The sequence below is a fragment of the Mangifera indica genome, chromosome 10 (assembly GCF_011075055.1).
Source record: "Mangifera indica cultivar Alphonso chromosome 10, CATAS_Mindica_2.1, whole genome shotgun sequence".
NCBI classification, from domain to species: Eukaryota; Viridiplantae; Streptophyta; class Magnoliopsida; order Sapindales; family Anacardiaceae; genus Mangifera; species Mangifera indica.
The window spans coordinates 3766100-3787213 of NC_058146.1; the positions used below are offsets into that span (position 1 = coordinate 3766100).

General features: G+C 33.8%; 2 protein-coding genes across 8 annotated transcripts; both read right to left on the reverse strand.

Annotated features, from left to right (window-relative positions):
- Positions 1-434: 434 nt before the first annotated feature.
- Positions 435-6935, reverse strand: LOC123228101 (beta-taxilin). Of its 2 annotated transcripts, XM_044653321.1 has the most exons (13): positions 6820-6935; positions 5437-5657; positions 5200-5361; positions 4415-4503; positions 4081-4189; positions 3513-3580; positions 3220-3297; positions 2660-2724; positions 2490-2556; positions 2210-2392; positions 1601-1657; positions 1405-1500; positions 435-859 (listed from the first exon to the last, which is right to left on the reverse strand). In XM_044653321.1, the coding sequence occupies exons 2-13, from the start codon at positions 5645-5647 to the stop codon at positions 677-679; spliced, it is 1368 nt and encodes a 455-aa protein (XP_044509256.1). In that variant the 5' UTR covers positions 5648-5657; positions 6820-6935; the 3' UTR covers positions 435-676. The 2 variants fall into 2 exon arrangements, with proteins under 2 accessions (XP_044509256.1, XP_044509255.1); XM_044653320.1 differs by having other exon boundaries at positions 5200-5657.
- Positions 6936-8215: 1280 nt separating this feature from the next.
- LOC123227060 (E3 SUMO-protein ligase SIZ1-like) lies at positions 8216-20156 on the reverse strand. Of its 6 annotated transcripts, XM_044651684.1 has the most exons (18): positions 19932-20156; positions 19764-19811; positions 18699-18779; positions 17806-17876; positions 17438-17600; positions 17140-17270; positions 15751-15819; positions 14728-14815; positions 14537-14612; positions 13490-13563; positions 13204-13311; positions 12657-12818; positions 12305-12409; positions 12142-12222; positions 10880-12047; positions 9935-10114; positions 9822-9844; positions 8216-8768 (listed from the first exon to the last, which is right to left on the reverse strand). In XM_044651684.1, exons 2-18 carry the CDS (start codon positions 19782-19784, stop codon positions 8691-8693), a joined length of 2679 nt encoding a protein of 892 aa, XP_044507619.1. In that variant the 5' UTR covers positions 19785-19811; positions 19932-20156; the 3' UTR covers positions 8216-8690. The 6 variants fall into 6 exon arrangements, with proteins under 6 accessions (XP_044507619.1, XP_044507620.1, XP_044507622.1 ...); XM_044651685.1 differs by lacking the exon at positions 9822-9844 and having other exon boundaries at positions 19932-20154; XM_044651687.1 differs by lacking the exons at positions 19764-19811; positions 19932-20156 and having other exon boundaries at positions 17832-17876.
- Positions 20157-21114: the final 958 nt, after the last annotated feature.

The window sequence follows — 21114 nt, forward strand, 5'->3', positions numbered from 1 at the left end:
CCAATAATTATTGAAAACGTAATCATAATTATCTAACGAGGGCAAAATTGTCCCATTCATCTCCGTCATGGTCCGTGAGAGAGAGAGCGAAAAAAGGCCGACAGAAAAAGAATATGCTAGAGACAATGAAATTCACCAAAAAGTAATGACGAAAAAAAACTTATAAAAAATAATCATTTTTCAAACTTTTGAAAAAAAAAAATTAGGTTTTTAAATTAAAAATATAATAAATTATTAATTTTTTAACTAAATAATATTTTTTCCTTTAATTCAAAAAGTAAATTTAAACAAAAAAGTTAAAATTGACCTTAAGTCAGAGTAAGTCTTTTGGCCTTTTTATTATGGGAATACATGAGAAACAATCAATGTAACAAAAATGGACAATGCCCCCTATATGTCATATAATCAAGCTGAGACAAACAAAACGCAAGAGGTGCAAAAGGGAGCTTTCAACCGTGCTTTTCAGGCCAGCCAGGCATGGCTGGCTTTGTTATTTAACAACATAATCCATGCCTAAAGTCCTCTTTCAAGGATAGTAAAAGTGAAGTAGCAAATATAGTATGCAGCAGAATACAGTGATTGCTGAAGAATGCATTCTATTCAAACAAATTACACATCTCCCATGATTCCTCTCAACGCGCAAGTCATAGAAACGACAAAATATGGTACATAATTCTTAATGGTGGTTACAAGATCCACTGTAAGATTTCTCATCCATTGGGATTTCTACTGGAACTGAATCAGAACTGCTGCTTCCAGCCATATTTTGCTTCCTTTCTGCCTGAAGTGACCGGCACAATGATTCAAGTTTTTCTTTCTGATTCTTGGATTTTTCCAATTGTTTCTTCAATCTCTCACGCTGCATGGTCAGACAGATAATTTATATACTATAAATTTTTATGCTAATGTAGAAGAAGCATATCTTGAGGTAGGGGGCGTGCTGTTGATGAAACTAATTAAAATAGCAGTCGAAGATTGTGTCATGCACAAAGACTGAAGTTGGTGACAAAGAAGACAACCTCAGACAAGTAGAAGAGACTTGTCATCTTTACAAGGAGTTACTAGCAATAAAATCAGTGCAGCCAGCCGCTCCAATCCGTGAGGATTGGGGCTTTATTAACCATATGCATCCAACATAAACTTCAATAACCGTAAGAGAAGCATTCTATAACAATTCATGCACTCACTACATTAAGTTTAAGTACAAGAGACAGTGTGACATGTCATAAATATTCTAAATGTAAAAGAAATAATTATTTATATCCAAGCCACAACAGCCTGGGTATCTAGAGGGCACAGGATCTTGGGTTGGGGGGCATTCACTGTTCAGGGTTCAGGCTTTATGATAAAAGGGGAAAAAAAAAAAAGAGAATATAAAGAAGATCAAACGCAAAACCAACTAACCTCTTCAACAAGTTCTATAAGTGTAACATCTGATTTCTCGCATTTGCTCTTCAAGAATACGTTTTCCTTCTTGAGTTCCTTGATTGATTTTGCCATCTAGCATTTTGGTAGAAAGATATAAAAATGGGAATTAGCATCGGGCAATCATAATAACTAAGCCTTAAATGCATATCTCTAATCTTGAAACAAAAAATACCTTTTCAATCTCCTGCTTAAATGTTTCAAAGACCTCATTGCTCTTCAACAATGCATCCTGCAAAGTCAAATATATTTTTATTTCTGGCAAAAAATGACCATATAATATATTCTTTAATGCCTTTATTATGTCTATACTAATTAAGCACCTGCTCTAATCAGGCACAGTAGATACTTAATAAGATCATGCATTATAGCCCAAGCAAAAAAAAGGTTCTACCCAATGGACCATATTGAATTAATGGCCAATATGAAATGTAATACAAATGTCCCTTGATTACTTTAACAAGCACTTTGATTATGATCATCTCCAACTCAAAGAAACAATGATTCTGACACCACACTATAAGTCAGAAGGACCAACCCATGCATTATGAGGACACAAATTTAATAACAGGCTATACATCCAAATGCTATTAAATCTAACTGATTATCCAACATCACAAAAAGCATCCTTTAGCTGTTATTATCAGTATTATTATTTTAAAGAGACTTTAAGAATGCTAGGTACAAGATATATAAAGAATATGTCTCCTATGCAACTATTCCAACTTGCAGTCAGTGAAGTTTCATGCAACATTTTAAGACAATTAACTCAAATGAGGTAAACCTGGAATTGCTGAAATTTTTCTCCATCAGCTGTCAACTGCAAACGCAAATTCTTTTCAGTAGATAGTAATTGGGACACCTGTTCAGCATATAATTTCATTTGGGACTGCTCCTGAACTAGTTTCTCCTCATGCTGCTTAATTTTTAATTCAGCAAGCTGAAGTTCAAGGGTTTTCTGCTTTAACTGCGTATCCAGATTCCACAGCAGTATAACATCAATAAATAAGTCAAGAACCCTATGTCAGAAAACATCAGATATACAAGTAAAGCTTTATCTAAACCTTCTGTCCAAACTGTTGTTCGGTAAGGGCATATTGATCAGCTAGCTGCTTCAGATTATTTCTTAACCTAGACATAAAAAATAAGAGTAAACAACAGCTAGACATATGGGTGGCATAAAATTCATTAAAAAAATAAAATTGAAAAATTTCCTGAATTCTCTTGTTCTTACATCTCATTCTCCTTTAGCTGAGTAAGACACTCATCCTTTTGCTCTTCCAGCTTAATGCTAACATCCTAGAACAGAAGGAAACAAATATAGCAGAAATGAGCATATATAGAAAAAAAATGTAAATGGAAAGAGAAAAACACACAAAGAGAACCATAAGCTCCATGAAGAGAGGACAAAGGAAAATTAATATAAAATCACAGGAAAACCCTTTTAAACAAAATATAAAAAATAAACAGAATTAAGAAACCAAGGTAATTGGGACTCTCCAATTCCTGTTAGCATTAAGAAACTGGAGTTCTCACCTTAAAACTTTATAGCCTGTACCAATGGATATAACAAATTAACTAACCAATTAATGGTAGCAGTAAAGATGTTGGCCAAAACTGAGCATTTAGAACACAAGCCACAGAAAACGTTCCCATAAATGTGAACAAAATTTCAGAACAATCATTCATTCATATGCTTAGCTTAATATGCAAAACTTGATTAAAACAGGACAGAAAAGCATGACATAAAGAATAATTCACAAATTCTCAACTAGTGAGGACCGTTAATTAAACCTTGATTGCATCTTGAAACTTGGCTGACAGATCTAGTCTCAAGTTCTGCCCCTCTGTTGAGACCCGCTTGCACTCATCCTGTACAATAACGAGCAAACATCAATACTCCGTGAAAGCAGAGAATAACCGGAAGGATTATTACGGATCACTTTACAACTTTCCATACCAAAATTGTATGGAAAATCAACGGAAGCAAAGTATACATTTCATAAAGCTAAAAAAACTACTTGTGAAAAGAAAAAAATCTCACTAATGCAGCCAGTTAAACCAGATACAACTGCGTAAAAGTATACCATTAGCATCTTGTTCTGACGTTGTAACTCTCTACAAAGAGACTCTAGCTTATCTCTAATAGCAATAGCTACAAATAGAAAATAAAAAGTGTGAAGTCAGTGAAATGATAAATGTCAATAATAATGTACTAGGATATATATCAACAGAAATTACATTCACCTCACCAAGCAAAATTTTCAACAAGATTATTACAATCTCTCTGAACACTTTATAAAAGGTTAAAAGGAAATATCTATTTTATAAAACAAAAGAGATATTCATAAATATCACATAATGGTATCTCTAATTTCCAGACTCTTTGAATTACAAGAATACATCAATCTCATTTGACTGATTTGTTAACATATTCATCTCAGCACACCCAAATGGAATTACATAAGCTTAACAGCAATTTATTGATAGAAAACCTTTATAACAAAGACAGACCGTGAAATAATAAGAAAAGTCCCCTTTACCCATATGCACCACACATATGATATGACTAAACCTCTGAACAAGCACCCTAGGAATCTGGGTTCATCCCAGCCATCACAAAAATTGTTATAGTTAATCTGAAGGATAACTTACCTGCATCTCTTTCAGCAATAACTTGTTGATATCTCAGAGTGAATTCAAGAAACTCAGTTTCGGATTTGAAAGTGCGCTTTGAACTCTTACGTTTCGTTTCTGTGTTTTCCTGCGTTATAAGCAGTAAACTTATAAAGCATAGTGAACTATATTTTGACATTTGAAAACAATCAAAAAATGAAAAGTAAATTCATATATTCACAATAGTCAAAATGAAAAATATGATAGGTTCAAAAGCAAATATTTAAAACTAAACAAAAAATAAAAAACTCTGTGGATCATCATAGAGATTTATAAAAAAAAAATAACATCAGAATACAGAAGTATTATTAACTGGTTTTCTGCTTTTCAGAGAATCATTATTATCTGACGCGGATAACTCCTTTGTAAGGTTCCCCTGCACATTTGATCCTCCTTCAATAGCTACAAAAAAGGGGGTACATCCTGAAAATGTTAAAAAAAAATAGAAATACAAAGACATTCATAGAGATGCGTATGTATGAAGAAGTCTCTGGATGCATGGCCTGAATTAATGATGCTTTACTTCTAAGATCCTTCAACAAGTTGGAGCCTTCAGAATACAACTGAACTCAACTCAATTCCTTTTGTCATTGCAATACAAAAGCCAATCACCTAAAGCATCAGTTCTTTGAACTATATCAAACTTTTCAGATGTGTCTACCAAAATTGTTTTAAGGGTTGAATATTGGTTCATGTATAGTCTAATGGTGTTACATAACACACATTCATTTGGTCATTCCTGCTTTCAACTATATTATAAAATAAATTATTTAAAAAGAAAAATCAGGATAAAATTATATGTAACAGAGTAGAAAAATGTTTGTAGTACTCTGTCTACACCTTCAATCAATGCCATATATCCCCTACCTCCCAGGGTGGAGGAAAAAACCACCTCATCTCACTTTTTGAAGTTTCCTGTATATACTTTCTTTCACATTATCATAATGCTTCATATAGTATCTGATCTAATATGATGTTTCCAGTCAGTGCAGTACATTCTCCAGATAAAAAAGTAAAATGAGCAGTCACAAACACTTCTATACAGTTTATTATTCAAAAGGAAAAGTAAGAAATTGCATTCAGGTTGAATATAATTACATCTCTCTGTATTTTGACATTCCCCTTGAACTTGGCCTTTTACCTCGCTGCATCCAGGTACCCCAGCTGAAGCTTCTGAAACTGAAGCTACTGATGTAGGCATGGATGGCATAACATCTGTCTGCTCCACTGTATCCTTATTGTGCATTTTTATTAAGTCCACTGAAGCATCAAAATTATCTATTTCAGATAATGGAACAGGAAAAGTTCTCAGTTTCTGAGTCTTCTCAGTCCTACCCTTGCTTGTTTGAAACTCTTCTGATGCCAAATCATGTGTTGATTCATTAGAATTATCCAATTCCACAAAACCCTCATCCTTGTAATCACCATGTGACTTTTCTTGTTCCAAAGCTGGCATTGAAGGAGCTAATGCTTCTGTGGAGCTATCAACAAACCCATCTGGCAACGAATCAGCTTCAGGAAGTTGATTTGCAGCTGCGCTCTCCATTATCCCAACACTTTCACCACAAAAACAGAATATCAATGTACACAGCAGCTACCACAACTAATGCAACAATTACAGGGAAAAACAATCATAACTGTTGGAGACTCAAATAAAGAAGAGTCCCACATCTAATAAACTTAACTAAAATGAGTGGTATATAAGTGTTGTGGATTGGACCTTAACACAAGCCAATTGGTTTTGTGTAACATGGGTTTCAATCTTTACACTTGTAAGCCCAATTTATATTTCCGACATGGTATCAGAGCACGAGCCAAACGGCGGGTTTAACAACCTAAGTGTTCCTGGATACAAGTGACAACGCACCCAGTCAAAAACCGACTGAGCCAAACGGCCTAGGTGCTTGCACTTAAGCGGGGGTGTTGGAGACTCAAATAAAGAAGAGTCCCACATCTAATAAACTTAACTAAAATGAGAGGTATATAAGTGTTGTAGATTAGACCTTAACACAAGCCAATTAGTTTTGTGTAACATGGGTTTCAATCTTCACACTTGTAAGCCCAATTTATATTTCCGACAATAACCATGCCCATCTTGTTATGAAGATTTCTTAAATAGTTTCATACCTTCAAACAGAGAAAGAAATAAAAACAAAACTGGTTCAGAAAACACACAACATTTCCTTTACTAGGACCACAACCTCAGAAAAAGGGGCTATTCTGTGTACCCTATGTCAAAATCACACTTGAGAAAACCAAATTAACACACAAATACATTACTTGTTAAGGAAACCACAATTTCTTGCACCATTTTTTCCCCTTTAATTTTTTTCAAAAGTCAAACAAAAAAAGCAATTACTGCTAATATTTAAAACTTTCAGTATAGTCCCATTTAGAAGGGAAAAAAAGCGTAAAGGACTAAACATGCTTAAATCGTTGATAGTTTAAAGTTAAAAAAACTCCTAATCCCAGGCAAATGACATAATAACAGAAACCCATGTCTTAAAATATGAGTGTATAACAAAGAGACAGCCAAAAAGAAAAGCATACTAATTCCGCAACTGGGCTTTCACCATTTCACCAAGAGCTTAAATATACACTAAACCCTTAAATAAAAAAGTGTTATGATTCGTAAATTAAAATGTAGAAAACAGATCAAACAGTAACTGAAGCGATCTAAGATAAGCAGCAAGTAAGAAAATCGGAGTGAGAGAATACCAGTAAGTTGTGAGTGAGAGAAACGTCTTCGCTTTCGTTGAAGAGAAGGACACAAACAACTCGTGGGGTTTTTGTTTTATTAGGAAAAGAAAGCTTAAAAAAAAAAAAAAAGTTTAATGAAATATTTTCAGTGAGATGAATTTTTTTAAATGTAAAAACAATAAAACATTTTGAAAATGACGACTTCCTTTTTCCGTAATAAAGTAAATTCATGTCCCACCCAAGGTTTGGCCCAAAACCCTTTTAACCCCTTATGACATAAATAACAACTTTTCACCCAAAATATACTTCGAATTTAACACAATATCATATCAAAAAGTTAAATCATCCAATTATTATTAATTATTATTTCACTTTTCCAAATTATTATATCACTCTAAATTAATTATAAAAAAAAACCTTTATTTCATGCTCCTAATTGACTCCCACTACTTTTTTGTTTTAACAGCCCACACCACACTCCCAACCCCTCTATCTCTCTCTCTCTCGCGTACCACCATTTGTCCCAAATTCCCGATCTTTGCTGATCCTCTCTAACGGAGTGGAGTGATTGAATTTAAAACTTTAAATTTACAAATGAATTAAATTGTTATATTATTTTAAATATTTAAATGAATTTTTTAATTTTTTAAATTTTTTAAATTTTTCGATAATAAAATTATTAGTTCATCTTAATAAATTTTTTTAAGTGTTATTTATGTCATAAAAATTAAAAAAAAAAACATTAAACCAGATCTTTATTGGGAAAATGTGAATTTTCTTTTTAAATAAAGTGTCACAATTTTTTTTTTTTCTCTAAGCGTTAATTTGGTATTGTTTTCCTCTCAATCATAAGGCTATTGCAGTACAAAATGAAGACGACAACCGATGTATCTTTCAGTTACCATTAAACTGAAATTAACGCTGCTAATTCGGTGCTTTTGTTAAACAATAATATTATTTACATAATTTTATATATAAATAATAATATATTATAATATAATTAAATATTATTTTATTTTTAATTTTTAACTGTATTTATACATAAAATTACACATATAATACTATTTAACACTAAATTATATAATAATACACAAATATATATTAATTTATATACTCATAATAGCTACGAGCGGTATTGCTTCATGGTAAAAAATGAACTTGCATATTTGGAATCATTTTAAACATTGTTTACTGCAAATCAAAGATGAATTCAGAAGGCTTTTTGATCATATTAACAAGTTATAAATGGAGGTGAAAGAAATCATCATCCACATTCTTCTCTTTATAAAACTTCCATGAATAACCAACATCTTAACATATTTATCCGCAGGTTCCATCCTGGTGAGGCATTAAATAGTTGATGTTCACTTGTTTTCTGCACCTCTAAAATCAATGCACAACATGGGAATACTAATGATGCTATAATGTCCAACCATCAGATTCATATCTAAAAGCACAATGCATTACTTTACATACCATTTCAATTCTGTTCAATAATTACAACAGATTTACTAGCAGATTTCCCATATAGACATCAACACAGGAAATGCAAATGCAATTAATCATCTTTCCAATTCTCGAACATACCAGTCAGGTGGTTGCCATTGCAGTGCATGTATCCTGTGTTGGTTGCCTGGTTCTCTTTAGCTTCCCATCAGATTGGGCATAACAAGAATTTGAAAAAGCAGAATAATAATTTCATTTACAGCTGAATCTCAGCAATATGTAACATATTTATCCAGGGAAGACTAGGCCACAATAGATATTCAAGGAAGACTAAGCTGTTCTACAAAATAGCTGCGGCTTTTCCATAATATCCAAAGGTTAAGAAGCAGGGAATGCTCAAAGTTTTTGAAATTTCTCTCTTTACCTAATATAATGCTTCAGCTCTAGAATATAGAAGTATGTAGAAGCTGAAAGGCAGACTTGCATTCTTCATCACATAAGGCGAGAGAAATTTTATATGCCTGATTGGAGGAAACCAAAGAGTGTCATTACAGTCCCTGTATTCAAACTAATATAGCTAAAATTTTGTGCTAACAGTCTCTATCAACATGTAAAAAATGAAGGGTTAACAAAACTAATGGAGTATTACAATTTCTAAAGAAAAATCCTAGGTTCGAGTTTTTACTATGCTTGTGAAAACCTCTAATTAATTACTTATCTTAAAAGAAAAAGAAAAAAACATGTAAACGCAACTATCCATAACTATGGTACTTAAGCAGACTGACAGAAATATAAAAAGTTTCTACAAGCCAAAACAAATGACCGACTCCATAACCGGCGTTCATGACTACTAATAACAATTTCAAAATGCCACATTTTACTAGCAGCAGTTTGATTAACCTCATAATCAACATTTATTTATTCAAAAGATCAATCTGTAAGAGGAAAACATTGACAACTCATAACAATGATCACTTCTTAAACCAAAAGATACCGCTACATAAAAATAGGTCATACACTTGTAACCTCAGACATTATAACCTCAAAAATATGTTCAAGTACAATTCTAAATACATGCTTCTGCTTCCTTCTACAGTGAGGGATGGAAATTTGATGCAGTAAAATTACTAATCCAATTATTTTATGTACCAGAAAAGAATTATGGGATGAATATCTATTTAAGACACTTTCCAGCTAATCATTAAACCTAGGAAAGCTTCATAAAAAACCACAAAACTTATGAAAATATTTTGCCAATAATAAATATAAATAACATTGCCTAGATGTTGATATAGATAAAATATCGGGTAAGAAAATGAAGTATGGTAGACATTCATGTTCTATCTTCTTTTGTTTTAAGCAGGTGAGCAGAGAGAAAAAATTGCATTTTAACAGACGTGATTGTTATTCACAGATTTCCTTAGTAATATGTCATTTATGATTCATATTTCCACGCTTTTTAACATCTTAAGATATTCAACACAATAGTCAGAATTCAGCATAAGTGCATCAAAGGGCATGTCTACAAATAAGAGGCATTAACATTTTATAACATGAATGAAGTTTAGGCTCACCATCAGGGGAAGAGGTTCTGAAGCTGCCAATAAATTTATGAAGCAGATGAGATGTCATAACAATGTGAAATCATGAGTGGTAGGAAATGCATACAACTGAAACTTGTATTTACCTACAGAAGACAGCTTGGCTTTGCTCTTTTTCAATAAAATTAAAAAAACCATCATCAACCCAAAGTAGATATTGAAACTAGAGTACGAAACTTCAAAAGTCATCTTCAACAACGTCCATTTCCATCTATAGTCAGATTCTGCATTTAAGAGGGATGCACTCTTTGTCTCACAGAGCGTGGCTGGCGTGGAAATGAGAAAGGGCCATCAGATAATTTTTTATTATTTTTTCTGTTAGACTTAGTTTCACCACTCAAAGAAGCGGCTGCACACAGAAAAATGAGTTAATAAATCATATAAAATCTTTTTCTAGTAAGTGTACGAATGACAATAACACTATAAACACATCCAAAGTATACTACATGAAAGATCTAAGAGGAATTAACATGATGTCCTATTGCTGACTACAATCAAAGGAACAACAGACATCTGATATCCAAATGAAAACAGTGTCACCATAAATGAGGCAATGCACAATTATTAACAAGAGTCAGAGATGATTGAACCCATGAGAAACAAGTAATATTCATTGCAAATAATAAATTGGCCTTGTATGGCACCGGTGCATAGTTTTAAAATGATTTCGACACTATCACCCCAGCCAAGAAATCTCTACATCCACCCAATCTGCTTCATGAGTACTCTACCAGATCATTTCATAGCTAAATATTACACTACAAGTTTGTTGGTTAAGACATTATCACATCGTTACTCAAGAAAGCAAATGTAATTTATGAAACACAGTTCCAACAAACTGAATGCAGACAGTAGCATCACTATGCAATTAAAAACAGTGACAATTTAGTGCCAATAGATTAAGAGAAATAGTATTTGGCGATTCATGACAGTTAATACAGATTTCTAAAAAGGATAATACAGAATTTAGTATTGCTGAGAATGTAAAGCTTGCTTTAAGCAACAATACAGCATTACTTAGACAATTCTACCTCCGTTTGGTCCACAAATGTGTCTCAATTCCAGCCCATTTGTGGCAGCAGGTTGAGGATTAGACCCCAGATCACCACAAACATGCTCACCATCACTACCTAGCCTAAGAGAAATCCAATCGTCAGTATGGATACCATTCAGAGGCTGCTGTCCCAAATCAGACTCTGACAACACTACAGGTGGCTGAGATGGAAGGAAACTTTGTAGAGAGGGATCATCACCAACATATGCTGAGGTATTACCAATTAAATGCTCATCTATGTCAATATTGGAATGGCAAACCTGAGAATCTAGGACCTCCCTGCCAGATGTTAAAGTTGACCTAGAAACTGATGTGAAACCATTCATCGGAGCAGAACACATTACTGAAGAATGGTCCAGATCAACAAAAGCCTCGGAAACATTTGAATCTGTACCAAACAATTGGAATCCAGAACCTTCCCGACTAACAGAAGTATATGGCCAGTTAGGTATGCCAATGCCGCTAATATTGCAGCCGAAAAGACCCAAACAAGAATCCGCAGCAGCATCAAGCATTGAGTCTGACAGGTATGATCCTGAAAACCCAGGAGGTCCACTATCAATTTCAGGAAAAGTTTTGTAGACACTTCCAGCAGGATCCAAATATTTGTTGTCTTCTTCTGAATCACTGAGAATAATGATATCTGTGTCATTTGTCACTGCAGATGTTTGGTTTTTAAACTCCAAAGTTGAATTAAAACTGCCAGGAATAAAATTTATCTCATTGCCATTATTGGCAGAGTTATCAATATGCCCATTGCAATTCTGATTAATGCTTGGGTCTTCATCATCTCTGCCACTTCCAGAGGCACTGCTGCTCATTGTAATAAAATTTTCTTCATAACTTTGAACACGATCCTCCATTTGATATATTGGGGAGAGGATGATAAGCTGATTTTTACTGAGTTCTGCGGTCCCATTGAAATTCTGTTTAATCCCAACTACAGAAGTATGAACTGAACTACCTTCCTTGATGATCTGCCTTGGTGTTCCTAATTTGGAGATGATCTCATTTCTGGCATTACAAAGTGAACCATCAGGCAAATGCCATTTTGCAAGATCGCCAAGCTCACCTTTGGTTTTCACAGTCCAAGAACCATCAGGCTTCACCTCAATATCAGTTATGTCTTCATCACAATTTTGCATCTGTCGCATAAAATGGCAATGAAAAAGTTCTTTATATATATTCACTAGACTATATAAGCTCTGGTAATTATAGGACATGCAGTAAGGATATTACCATTTTTGTAATGCGATTGAAATAAGGGTCAATGATGATGTCCTCCAAAGTGTAATTCTTGAGGCAAATGGGACATTGCCACTGCAATAATTACATATCTTGCTCACATCTTTATGCTTGGAAATCAAATAAACACTAATCATGAGATAAGATTATCACTTGCCTTCCTAGATCGCTGATTTAGCTCAATAAAAGTTTGAAGATCAAAACAGCCCATGTGAGCACAAGGTTTAAATCTGCCAGCAACCTTCATTCTAGAACCACTCATCTGCCAGTTACATGTAACTATGTAAACATCAACCAATGGAAATACAATTAATGAAGACACTAAATAATATCCCATCATCTTCATAATTATTATTATTTTCCTTTTCAGGGTGGAAAAAATTGTATCGTATTATTAAAAGTCAAAGTGAATTAGTTGAATCCACCCTCTAAATGGAATAGAAAAAGTGTGGAAAAGAAAAAAAATGGCAAAGCAACTATAGTTCCAAAAATAATATATTATTACTCACAGGACAACGTAAGCTAACTGTAATTGACTCTGCAATAACTTCCAAATCACTATCGCTGTCTTCATTTCCAGTAGCCATCCCACCACCGATGCACCGGCGAATACGGGCCAGTGCATCTTCAAAAAGCTCACCATCTGTTTCTTTGGGGATCAGGTTGCGGACCTTAACATTGAAACATTGAATTAGACAAAAAAGTGGATGCATTAAGGGAAATGAAAATAAAACCAAACCTTAAAAGAGAGCCAAGCGAGAAAAACATAATAACTTATCCAATAACACTTCAGAAAGCATGCAAAGAATCTAGATAGTTTCTGCACACACAGGTGCCTATTCTTTTTAAGACAAACAATACAATCCACTAGATAGTCTAGTGCTTAGGAGAGTCTGGTAGACAGTATGGAAGAATAATACTTCCTATATGATAATTAATTAAAGATGTAAAAGTTTACACAGAAAATCATTTTCAACAAATAAAAGAAGGGGAAAAGAAGTGTGGCATGTTTTCTCCTGTCCTGTCCAACAGAATACATAAACATCCTAGGAATACCTGTTCAACCGTACGCCTCTTTACAAGTCTGACACCAAAGCAGAAATTGCGAGCATCACATGCCGATAAAGAAATCTTATTAGCCCCGTCAATGATGTAGAATGTAATCTGATAAAATTAAAGAAAATTATGGAAAAATCAATTGATGAATAGTGCAATTATTAAGTTAGAATTTATTATTCCTTTCAGGCCAGATTATACAGATCGAACCAAGCAATCATATAGTGCCTTGCTTATAGATTTTAAATCCCATAATAGAATAAAGTAGAAGGTGACAGAGACTCACTATGGGGCCATCATCTCGACCATTAGCACCCAGCAACTGTGATCCCTGTCTATTAACTGCTCGTACTTGATGTCCTAAAAAAAAACATGTATGATTAAAACAGTCAAGAAATAGTTAACCCTATCATTGGAAACTTAGAATAAAAACATTTTCTTGAACTATATGGCAAATATAGTCAAACAAACAAATCTAAAACTGCAGATGGACTATTCCACAATGTTAGCCCTAATGAACAACATCAGACCAATACATTCTTAAGGAGTAAGGACTTGCTCGGCCATAGTGGCCCCATGTATAAAGCTCAACCAGGTGTGCAATGTAGAGCCAGTGATGATATTGCAAAAAAGAGTTCTGAAAATTTTAATTTCATTTTTTACTTCTGTGGGCATTTCATGACCACATTATTGAAGGAACTTCTTACATTGGAAAGTGCTACAAAGGATTAGAATTTTGACTGCCAGAAAAAAAATTCAAAGGGCATGCTTGTCTACGCCAAAAGCAACTTGATTCATGCTTCTTCTCTTGGTGAGGTTACTTACACCCAGAATCAACATGCAATTTGTCCACTACTCATGTCCTCTGACTTGTGTGACTTACTAAAAGATTGACAATACAATTTATCACAATTTTTTAATTTTCAGTAAGAAACAGAACTAGGTATTGTTGCAAATAAAGTTAGAAAAAAAGGTGAAAAGATGCTGCAATCCGACATTAAAGGATGAATTCCTATCCACCAAAAAGGCAAAGAAATACAGATGTTCAAAGTAAAGCCCATACAAGAATGATCAAATAGGCAATTATCCACCTCCTGAGCAAGCTATGCCAGGAGGTTATGCAATGTAAGACATCAAATGCTTCAGCCAAGGAACAGCCTGATTACTAAACAAGCACCACAGTAGCACAAATAGTGAAAACAGTTGGGAAGCATCTCAAGAGACCACGGTTTTTCAGAGACCATGATCTCCTCAAGAACACAGGAAAAAGCAGGTGAAGCAGCAGCTGTGCATGAACATTTTACAAGTGGAAAAAGATTACTAAAGTCCATACCATTAACCTGCAAATCTGCAAACTGTGGCCATTGCATCCTGAATGAAACTCTATCATTTAGGAGAATACACCAAGCCTGCATGGCAACGTATGACCATATATTAATAACCAAAATACATAGAACCCTCCATTTAAGACATAACTTATTAACAAGCATAATTTTCCCTTTACTACTCTGTCTTGCTACCAACCTGAATATCATATCCATCTTTCTGTAGTAAATCTTTATGAGCTTGTGTATGCAGAAATGTTGTTTCTGCAATCTGCAGGGGGTTTGTCCTGAAGATCAGAGTATATAAGTAAATTAAAGAGAATGAAACAGGAGAACCATAACAAAATAAAGCTAAAAATAAAATAAATAATTCCTTCAATTCTCCTGAATTATGGATGGCACAAGGTATTGAGTATAATCCTAAACATGATGAAGCTTGGGTTTGACTTTTCTTCTTTAAAACAAGATTGGAGATCCAAGTAACATCTTAACACTCCAGGCTTTCTGAAATTTTTAACAATATAATTCTAAAAGAATATGGATAAGATCAGTTATCTATGTAACTTATTTAATTATTGACTAAGAACTTACAAATTTTGTGTCAAGAAATTCGGATTAAATCAAAAGATCATTAGAAAAAATTCCATAGTTGAAGCAGTAATGGACCAGCATGCTTAAAAATGTTTTATTTGCTTTCTCAAATCCAGTGCTTTTACCAGCAGTGCCAAGAAAAGGCTTGAGAAAATGACTACAAATTCCAAAAAAAATAACTCAGAAAAAGGATGCAATAATAGAATTTAAACTACAATCCTGTCCTATGTTTTGTGTGGCTAAATTAGTCAACATATTTGTCATATCTATCCAAGCAGAAATCACATTGTGCTATGTTGTAATCAACAGAAAGAACCAAATTTTTTTGCCATAATTCAAATGCAAGTCCCTCAGTTAAATATAACCATTAATCTCAAAAGCTTAGGTTGCAAGAAAGCACAATCAGTAATATTTAAACTATGATAAAATGTAATAATGTAACTCCTCTGATGCAGAGATTAGAAGCCCATAGGCAAGAAATCATAATTTGATATTTTGAGGCAAAAACTAATAATGGATTTAATGAATACAACCATAATTTTTCCAATCATATTTCATATTAACAATGTTTGGAACTTTTTAGGGGGAACAGAGCAAAAGCAAAAGTAAGAGTGAGAGAGAATGAACTCACCCATCAGGTGGAATATTTGAAAAGACCAACTTCATAGGGGATACCAAGCATGCCACAGTCAACAAAAATCTAAGCATTGAAAAATATGTTAATGAACCAAGAAATTCTTCACTTCCTAGATAATAGGGAAATTCAGAAAATTAGTTAAATAACATGAAACACTAACATTATTTTTAAATAGCATCTAAATGCCAATGAAGAAGTTATTATTAATCTCATCATGGACAAGGTTGATTCTTGATGTATGCATCAAGAATCAACCTCATCAAGAATCAACCTTGTCCATGATGAGATTAATAAATAATCATATCTATTAACGGCATTTTTTATTTAAGATCCATAATTTATCCAGTCACCAACACTTTTGGGAAAAATTAGGTACAAGCAGAGCATGGATATCCAAAGAATCTAACATAATGTGAACTAAGAACAAAAACTTGAGTTTTCCAAAGCAAAAACCAGATTTTAAATTGCAGGAGATCCCTTTCAAAAGCAAAGACATTAAGGATGACAGACCTATAAACTAGGTAAGGCCAGACTTACAGGTCTCTGAAAGCAACCATTGAGTCTTGACCGTTGGCTTAAAGTTCAGTCTTCTGAGAAAATGACAGAGGTTAAAAGTGACCGGAGGATTTCCTTAAGGTCTTTCTCATATTCTTTTATACCGGAATAAAGAAAGTCCAGTTAAGACTCCTACAGTATACAATGATGGTCTAATTGATGGGTTCGACAACTGTTCTACCAATTTAAAAGCAGGCTCAGGTATAAGGGCCAGTTTGGCAACTCTTCTTTATTTCAACAGTTTCAGAACCTGAGGAGGTAGAACATATGGTTTAGTGATAACAAAACAACCCAAATGATTTGGTTGCGGAAAGATACCCAAAGTTCTTCGAGGTTATTGAACCAAGCCATACTAAATAGAGAGTGTAATTCTATATGCAGTATAAATACTGAAATAAGAAACTAAAACTGCAAAATATTTGCAAATCTACCTGTTTAATTAGAAGCAGGTGGAATATCCAGTAAAAAAATTGCAATTATTAGACAAATCCCGCCTAAAAAAGTAGGGTATTAAGTGGAAGGCCAATAACCACAGTTGACATTGAACTAAATCAATGTGGGATCTGATAGTAGCATCCTCTCCACATTTGCAAGCCAATATAATACTTAAGCAAATGGGCTTAAGCACTAAATCATAAAAGAGTACAGAAAACAATTTTAATCAGCTACCAGGAGCTAAAAAAGGCTATGCAATTGAATAGTTTAAGCCATCAGTTAAGGGCCCACCATGATATACAGTCATAGCGAAAATTAAAATTTAATGATGTAAAATGCACCACCAGGAACCATATATATTGAAATAGAATATGGAAAATTTTAAATACATACGGATCTGCCCTTTTGATTCGACACATTTCACAAAAATATGGAGGAGGGGTAGATGGAATCTCCTCCATAGGCTTCTCTGGAATAATAACACAACCAGCATGTTGCTGCACCAGACATCCTGGATCTACACACTGCACATAGCATAAATTTTCATTACAGCAGATTTATAATATGTAGATTAACTAAGCAAGATATACAAACTACAGAAAGCCCTCCAATGTTTTAGAACAAAGTTCTTCAATATTTCATTTACATAAATGATATATGCAAACCTAATCTAGAGCAAATTTATCATTACCTGTACCATTAACTCAGTAGGATATGAATTTCCACATGGGCAGCAAATCCTCACATCTGAAGTTATTGAATCTTCAACTTCTGTTTCAAGCTTCAAATTGTACAAATCCATATCAGTCTGTCCCGAATTTGCCAATTCAGAAGCCTCTGAAATCTGCATTTTTCTGGAAGCAACATTTATTCAATGCATAATGATGAAACATAAATGCAGAAAAGTTCCCCAATATCTTAATGCATAAGAAACTGGCAGGCAAAGAAAATTTAAAATTCAAAAAACAATTGTGCAACATAAATGTTAAAATATTCCCAAAAAAAAGTATCAGTCATGAATATCCATGACAATTATGTACAACTAAAAGAAAGTAGCACCTATAAGTATCATTAATTATATTCACCAGTCCTTCGTCTGGCAATACGCGTGATATTCTGTCCACCAAATCCTGCAATTGATATGTATCATAGTGAATAAACCTCAAATACCAGGTGAAAAAACATCATCCTTGAAGATAATAAGAAATAAAAAATTTTAAGAAAAAATCATCAGTTGTAAAGGATACCACAGATAGCAAGAGACAACATAAAATCACATAATTATTGAAATTCTAGAAGATCAATATTTATAAAAAGGGTGCAATCAGATTTTACTAGCCAAAAGACAATATACTGCTTAAACAAATAGAAGAAATAAACAAACAAGTGGCAGATAAATGCAGGCAAAAGATACCAAAGGTGCAAAAGTTTGATCCACACAGAGACCTGCAAAATTGTGGCACAAACCCAATACTAAAATTGCAGCAATTATCTTCCACAACAAAAGCACCAAAGAGCAGACACAGACTAAAGAAGCAGTTATTCACTGCATGTTCAGGTAGCTCTAGTAATTTATAGGCAAGAAACAGTATAAATTTTGGTTCAAATGGTGCAGACACAAGCAACTAAAAACAACCAAAATAACTATTGCATCTGCTACCTTCAGGATCTTCACTTCAGCAAACAAAATGCTGAGTCACCAACCAGGAAGTTCTAGGTACATCAGAGGGCATAGATAATCTTTAACATACATCAAAACAGTCATGCAACTAATTAAAGTCATATGTGACAAGAATTGATATTGAAACTTGAAGATCATGATGGGAAGTCTATTACAGAATTCCTTTAGTAAATACTACTTAGAATCTTTCCAAGAAATTTACCTACTTAAAAATTGCATGCAGGAAATTGCCATTATAAACACACAACTAACAGTAATCAAACAGACTTACCTGCTTCTTTCCTTGCTTTGGAAGACCTAGCTTAGTTAGAACATCCTTGAGCTCTTTAATTCGAAAATAGGCCAACTTGCCCTACAAATTTAGCAAAACAAAACCTCAAATGGTTTCCCAATCATTAAGTTTGGCATAAAATTCCTTGAAGTTGTAGCTCAAACAAAATTAATAGCCAAATTCAAATAATTGATAGGCAACACAAAATACAAAGTTATATTTACATAACCACCTCAGTCTGGAAAATATTAAAATAGATTTTGTTTGTCCTCGGTTAATGGAAGGTTGACCACAGGTCCCTGTTACACGTGACGCTTCCACCTTTTTTTATTTTTTGGCAAAGGGACAAGGTTGCAAACAGATATTCAAGAGAGGGGGAACATTGGGTACTTTACTGTGTCAAATTTTTTGTTTTACCTCTTGTAAAAGAACTTCTGGATAATCATATTTCCAGACTCACATATACAATAGATGAAGAGTGTAACAGTAGTAATTTCTGAAACAATATACACCAAAAACACCACATGATCTTATTTATATTGATTCATGCCTTTAATTTTCTCAATGCACCATCGTGAAAATTCCATAGCTTATATTTATTTTGCTGTAGTAGAAGAAAGAGTTACCAACAAGGCAATTCCATGTCCATATATGGTACATAATACTTCTTTAGGAAGCTATATGTGTGAACAGCTGAAAATTATGAAAGTTTTATTCTCAAACATCAGGATGCAGAGAACCTGAGAGCTTCCGCGAGGTCCTATAAGGTTGAACTTCGGACTAAAAAATAACTAATCCTCATCCAAAGGTCCACAACCGACTAGTATCAACACATCCAGTATAGTATATAAATAACCCACGAACAAATTACACCATAGATCGCAAGTTAATTGGCTCTTGTTGATACACAGTAAATCTTTGTAGAAAATGGTATCAAATTATGCGCGATTCTTCAAACAATGGCGAAAACAATACAAAACCCAACTAATTTTAAATTAATCAACATCTTGTCATCACAAAAGCTCCAATACAATAAAACACACTGACAATCACCAACACTATTACCTGGGTAGATATTAAATCCATTTCCCTTCCACTACGAATCCCAAACCTCTGCAGAATATCACGAGTTCAGCTCAAAATTAACAAAACGTTAGAGCTTCAAGATCAAAACTACACAAAACCATATCAATTCAAGATTCAAAACAGGCAACTTACAAAATAATTACTTACAAAGTTGGGGTTTTAGATTGTTTAGCAGCTCAGTCCTCCTCCTCCGACAGAGTCATCTGACTTGAGTCTGTTTCACTTTATAGAGAGAGAGAGAGAGAGAGAGAGGGAGAGAGAGAGAGTAAGCGGTCAGTCGTGTCGACTAGAAATTGCCAATTGCTGAAACTTGACTTATTGGCGGACGTCAAACTGGTTTACTAAATTAGCATTTCTGTTTTCCGTTTACGTCCGGGGATTGTTCCTGTGTTTCGAGGCGTTTCGGTTACGTTTGTTTTGCACGTTGACGGTCCCTAGTTGTTTAATCATAAGCCAATGCATTTGCAACAAGTCGGCTGGCGCGAAAAGTCATGTCGTGCAGTAATATTTAGTTCTCGCGAAGGGCGTTTTTCACGCTGCTGTAGCTTCAATTTTTGTCAGTGACAGTACGAACCGTGTACTGGTTTATTCCAACCTAAAAGCTGCTTCATATCATTAGAACGGCCCAATCATATTAAAACACGTATGTAAGTTAATAAAAAATATTAAAACTTGCAGAATTATTTATATTGAAATAGGTTTTTTTTTTTTAATTTTCCCTTAACCTATATTTGACGCACATTTTAAGTTGATTTTTACCTGTTCAAATATGGTAAGATTCTCGAGATTGAGTTCATAATTGACAATGGAAACAACTGCACATGAAAAATAAGTAAAGATCTGCGTACTGGATCCAAATCATGAGAAGCTTTGCTTAATTATCAAATTATGAATTATTTTAAGGTTTGGTTCTAATTAAATTGATAATACAATTTTGATAGGTCGATATAATTAAATTTTTAATTTAATATAAAATTATACAAATCACATAAAATAAATTACATAACAACATATATAAGAAGTTCATAATATATTACTGTTAATGGATTTTATAATGGGATAAAATATGCAATTTATATAGTAATAAAAAAAATTTAATTTTTAATATATATTATTATAATACATATTAGAAGCTAAAGAAGTTGTCATCGCCGAAACTACAACTATTCAATGCTGAATGCACTATCAAAATTCACGCATTTTTTAGCCAGCGCATCCTTTGCTTGGCAAGGGCCATTTTTTCCGTCTTTAGCCAACGTTATCCTTCGGCAGATTGAATATGATAATGATGACGATGATCAGAGTGGTGATGAGATGGCAGCAGTTTCAC

Excerpts from the sequence above, each read along its gene's own strand:
- LOC123228101 (XM_044653320.1), bottom strand. The coding sequence starts at position 5,647 with ATGGAGAGCGCAGCTGCAAATCAACTTCCTGAAGCTGATTCGTTGCCA. Across the intron at positions 3,298-3,512 it reads GTCAGAACAAGATGCTAATG|GATGAGTGCAAGCGGGTCTC; the intron begins GTATACTTTTAC and ends GTTATTGTACAG. Across the intron at positions 2,557-2,659 it reads CAGCTAAAGGAGAATGAGAT|GTTAAGAAATAATCTGAAGC; the intron begins GTAAGAACAAGA and ends TTTTATGTCTAG.
- LOC123227060 (XM_044651684.1), bottom strand. The coding sequence starts at position 19,784 with ATGGATTTAATATCTACCCAG. Across the intron at positions 15,820-17,139 it reads CGAATCAAAAGGGCAGATCC|ATTTTTGTTGACTGTGGCAT; the intron begins GTATGTATTTAA and ends TTCAATGCTTAG. Across the intron at positions 12,819-13,203 it reads AGAGGCGTACGGTTGAACAG|GTCCGCAACCTGATCCCCAA; the intron begins GTATTCCTAGGA and ends TTCAATGTTAAG.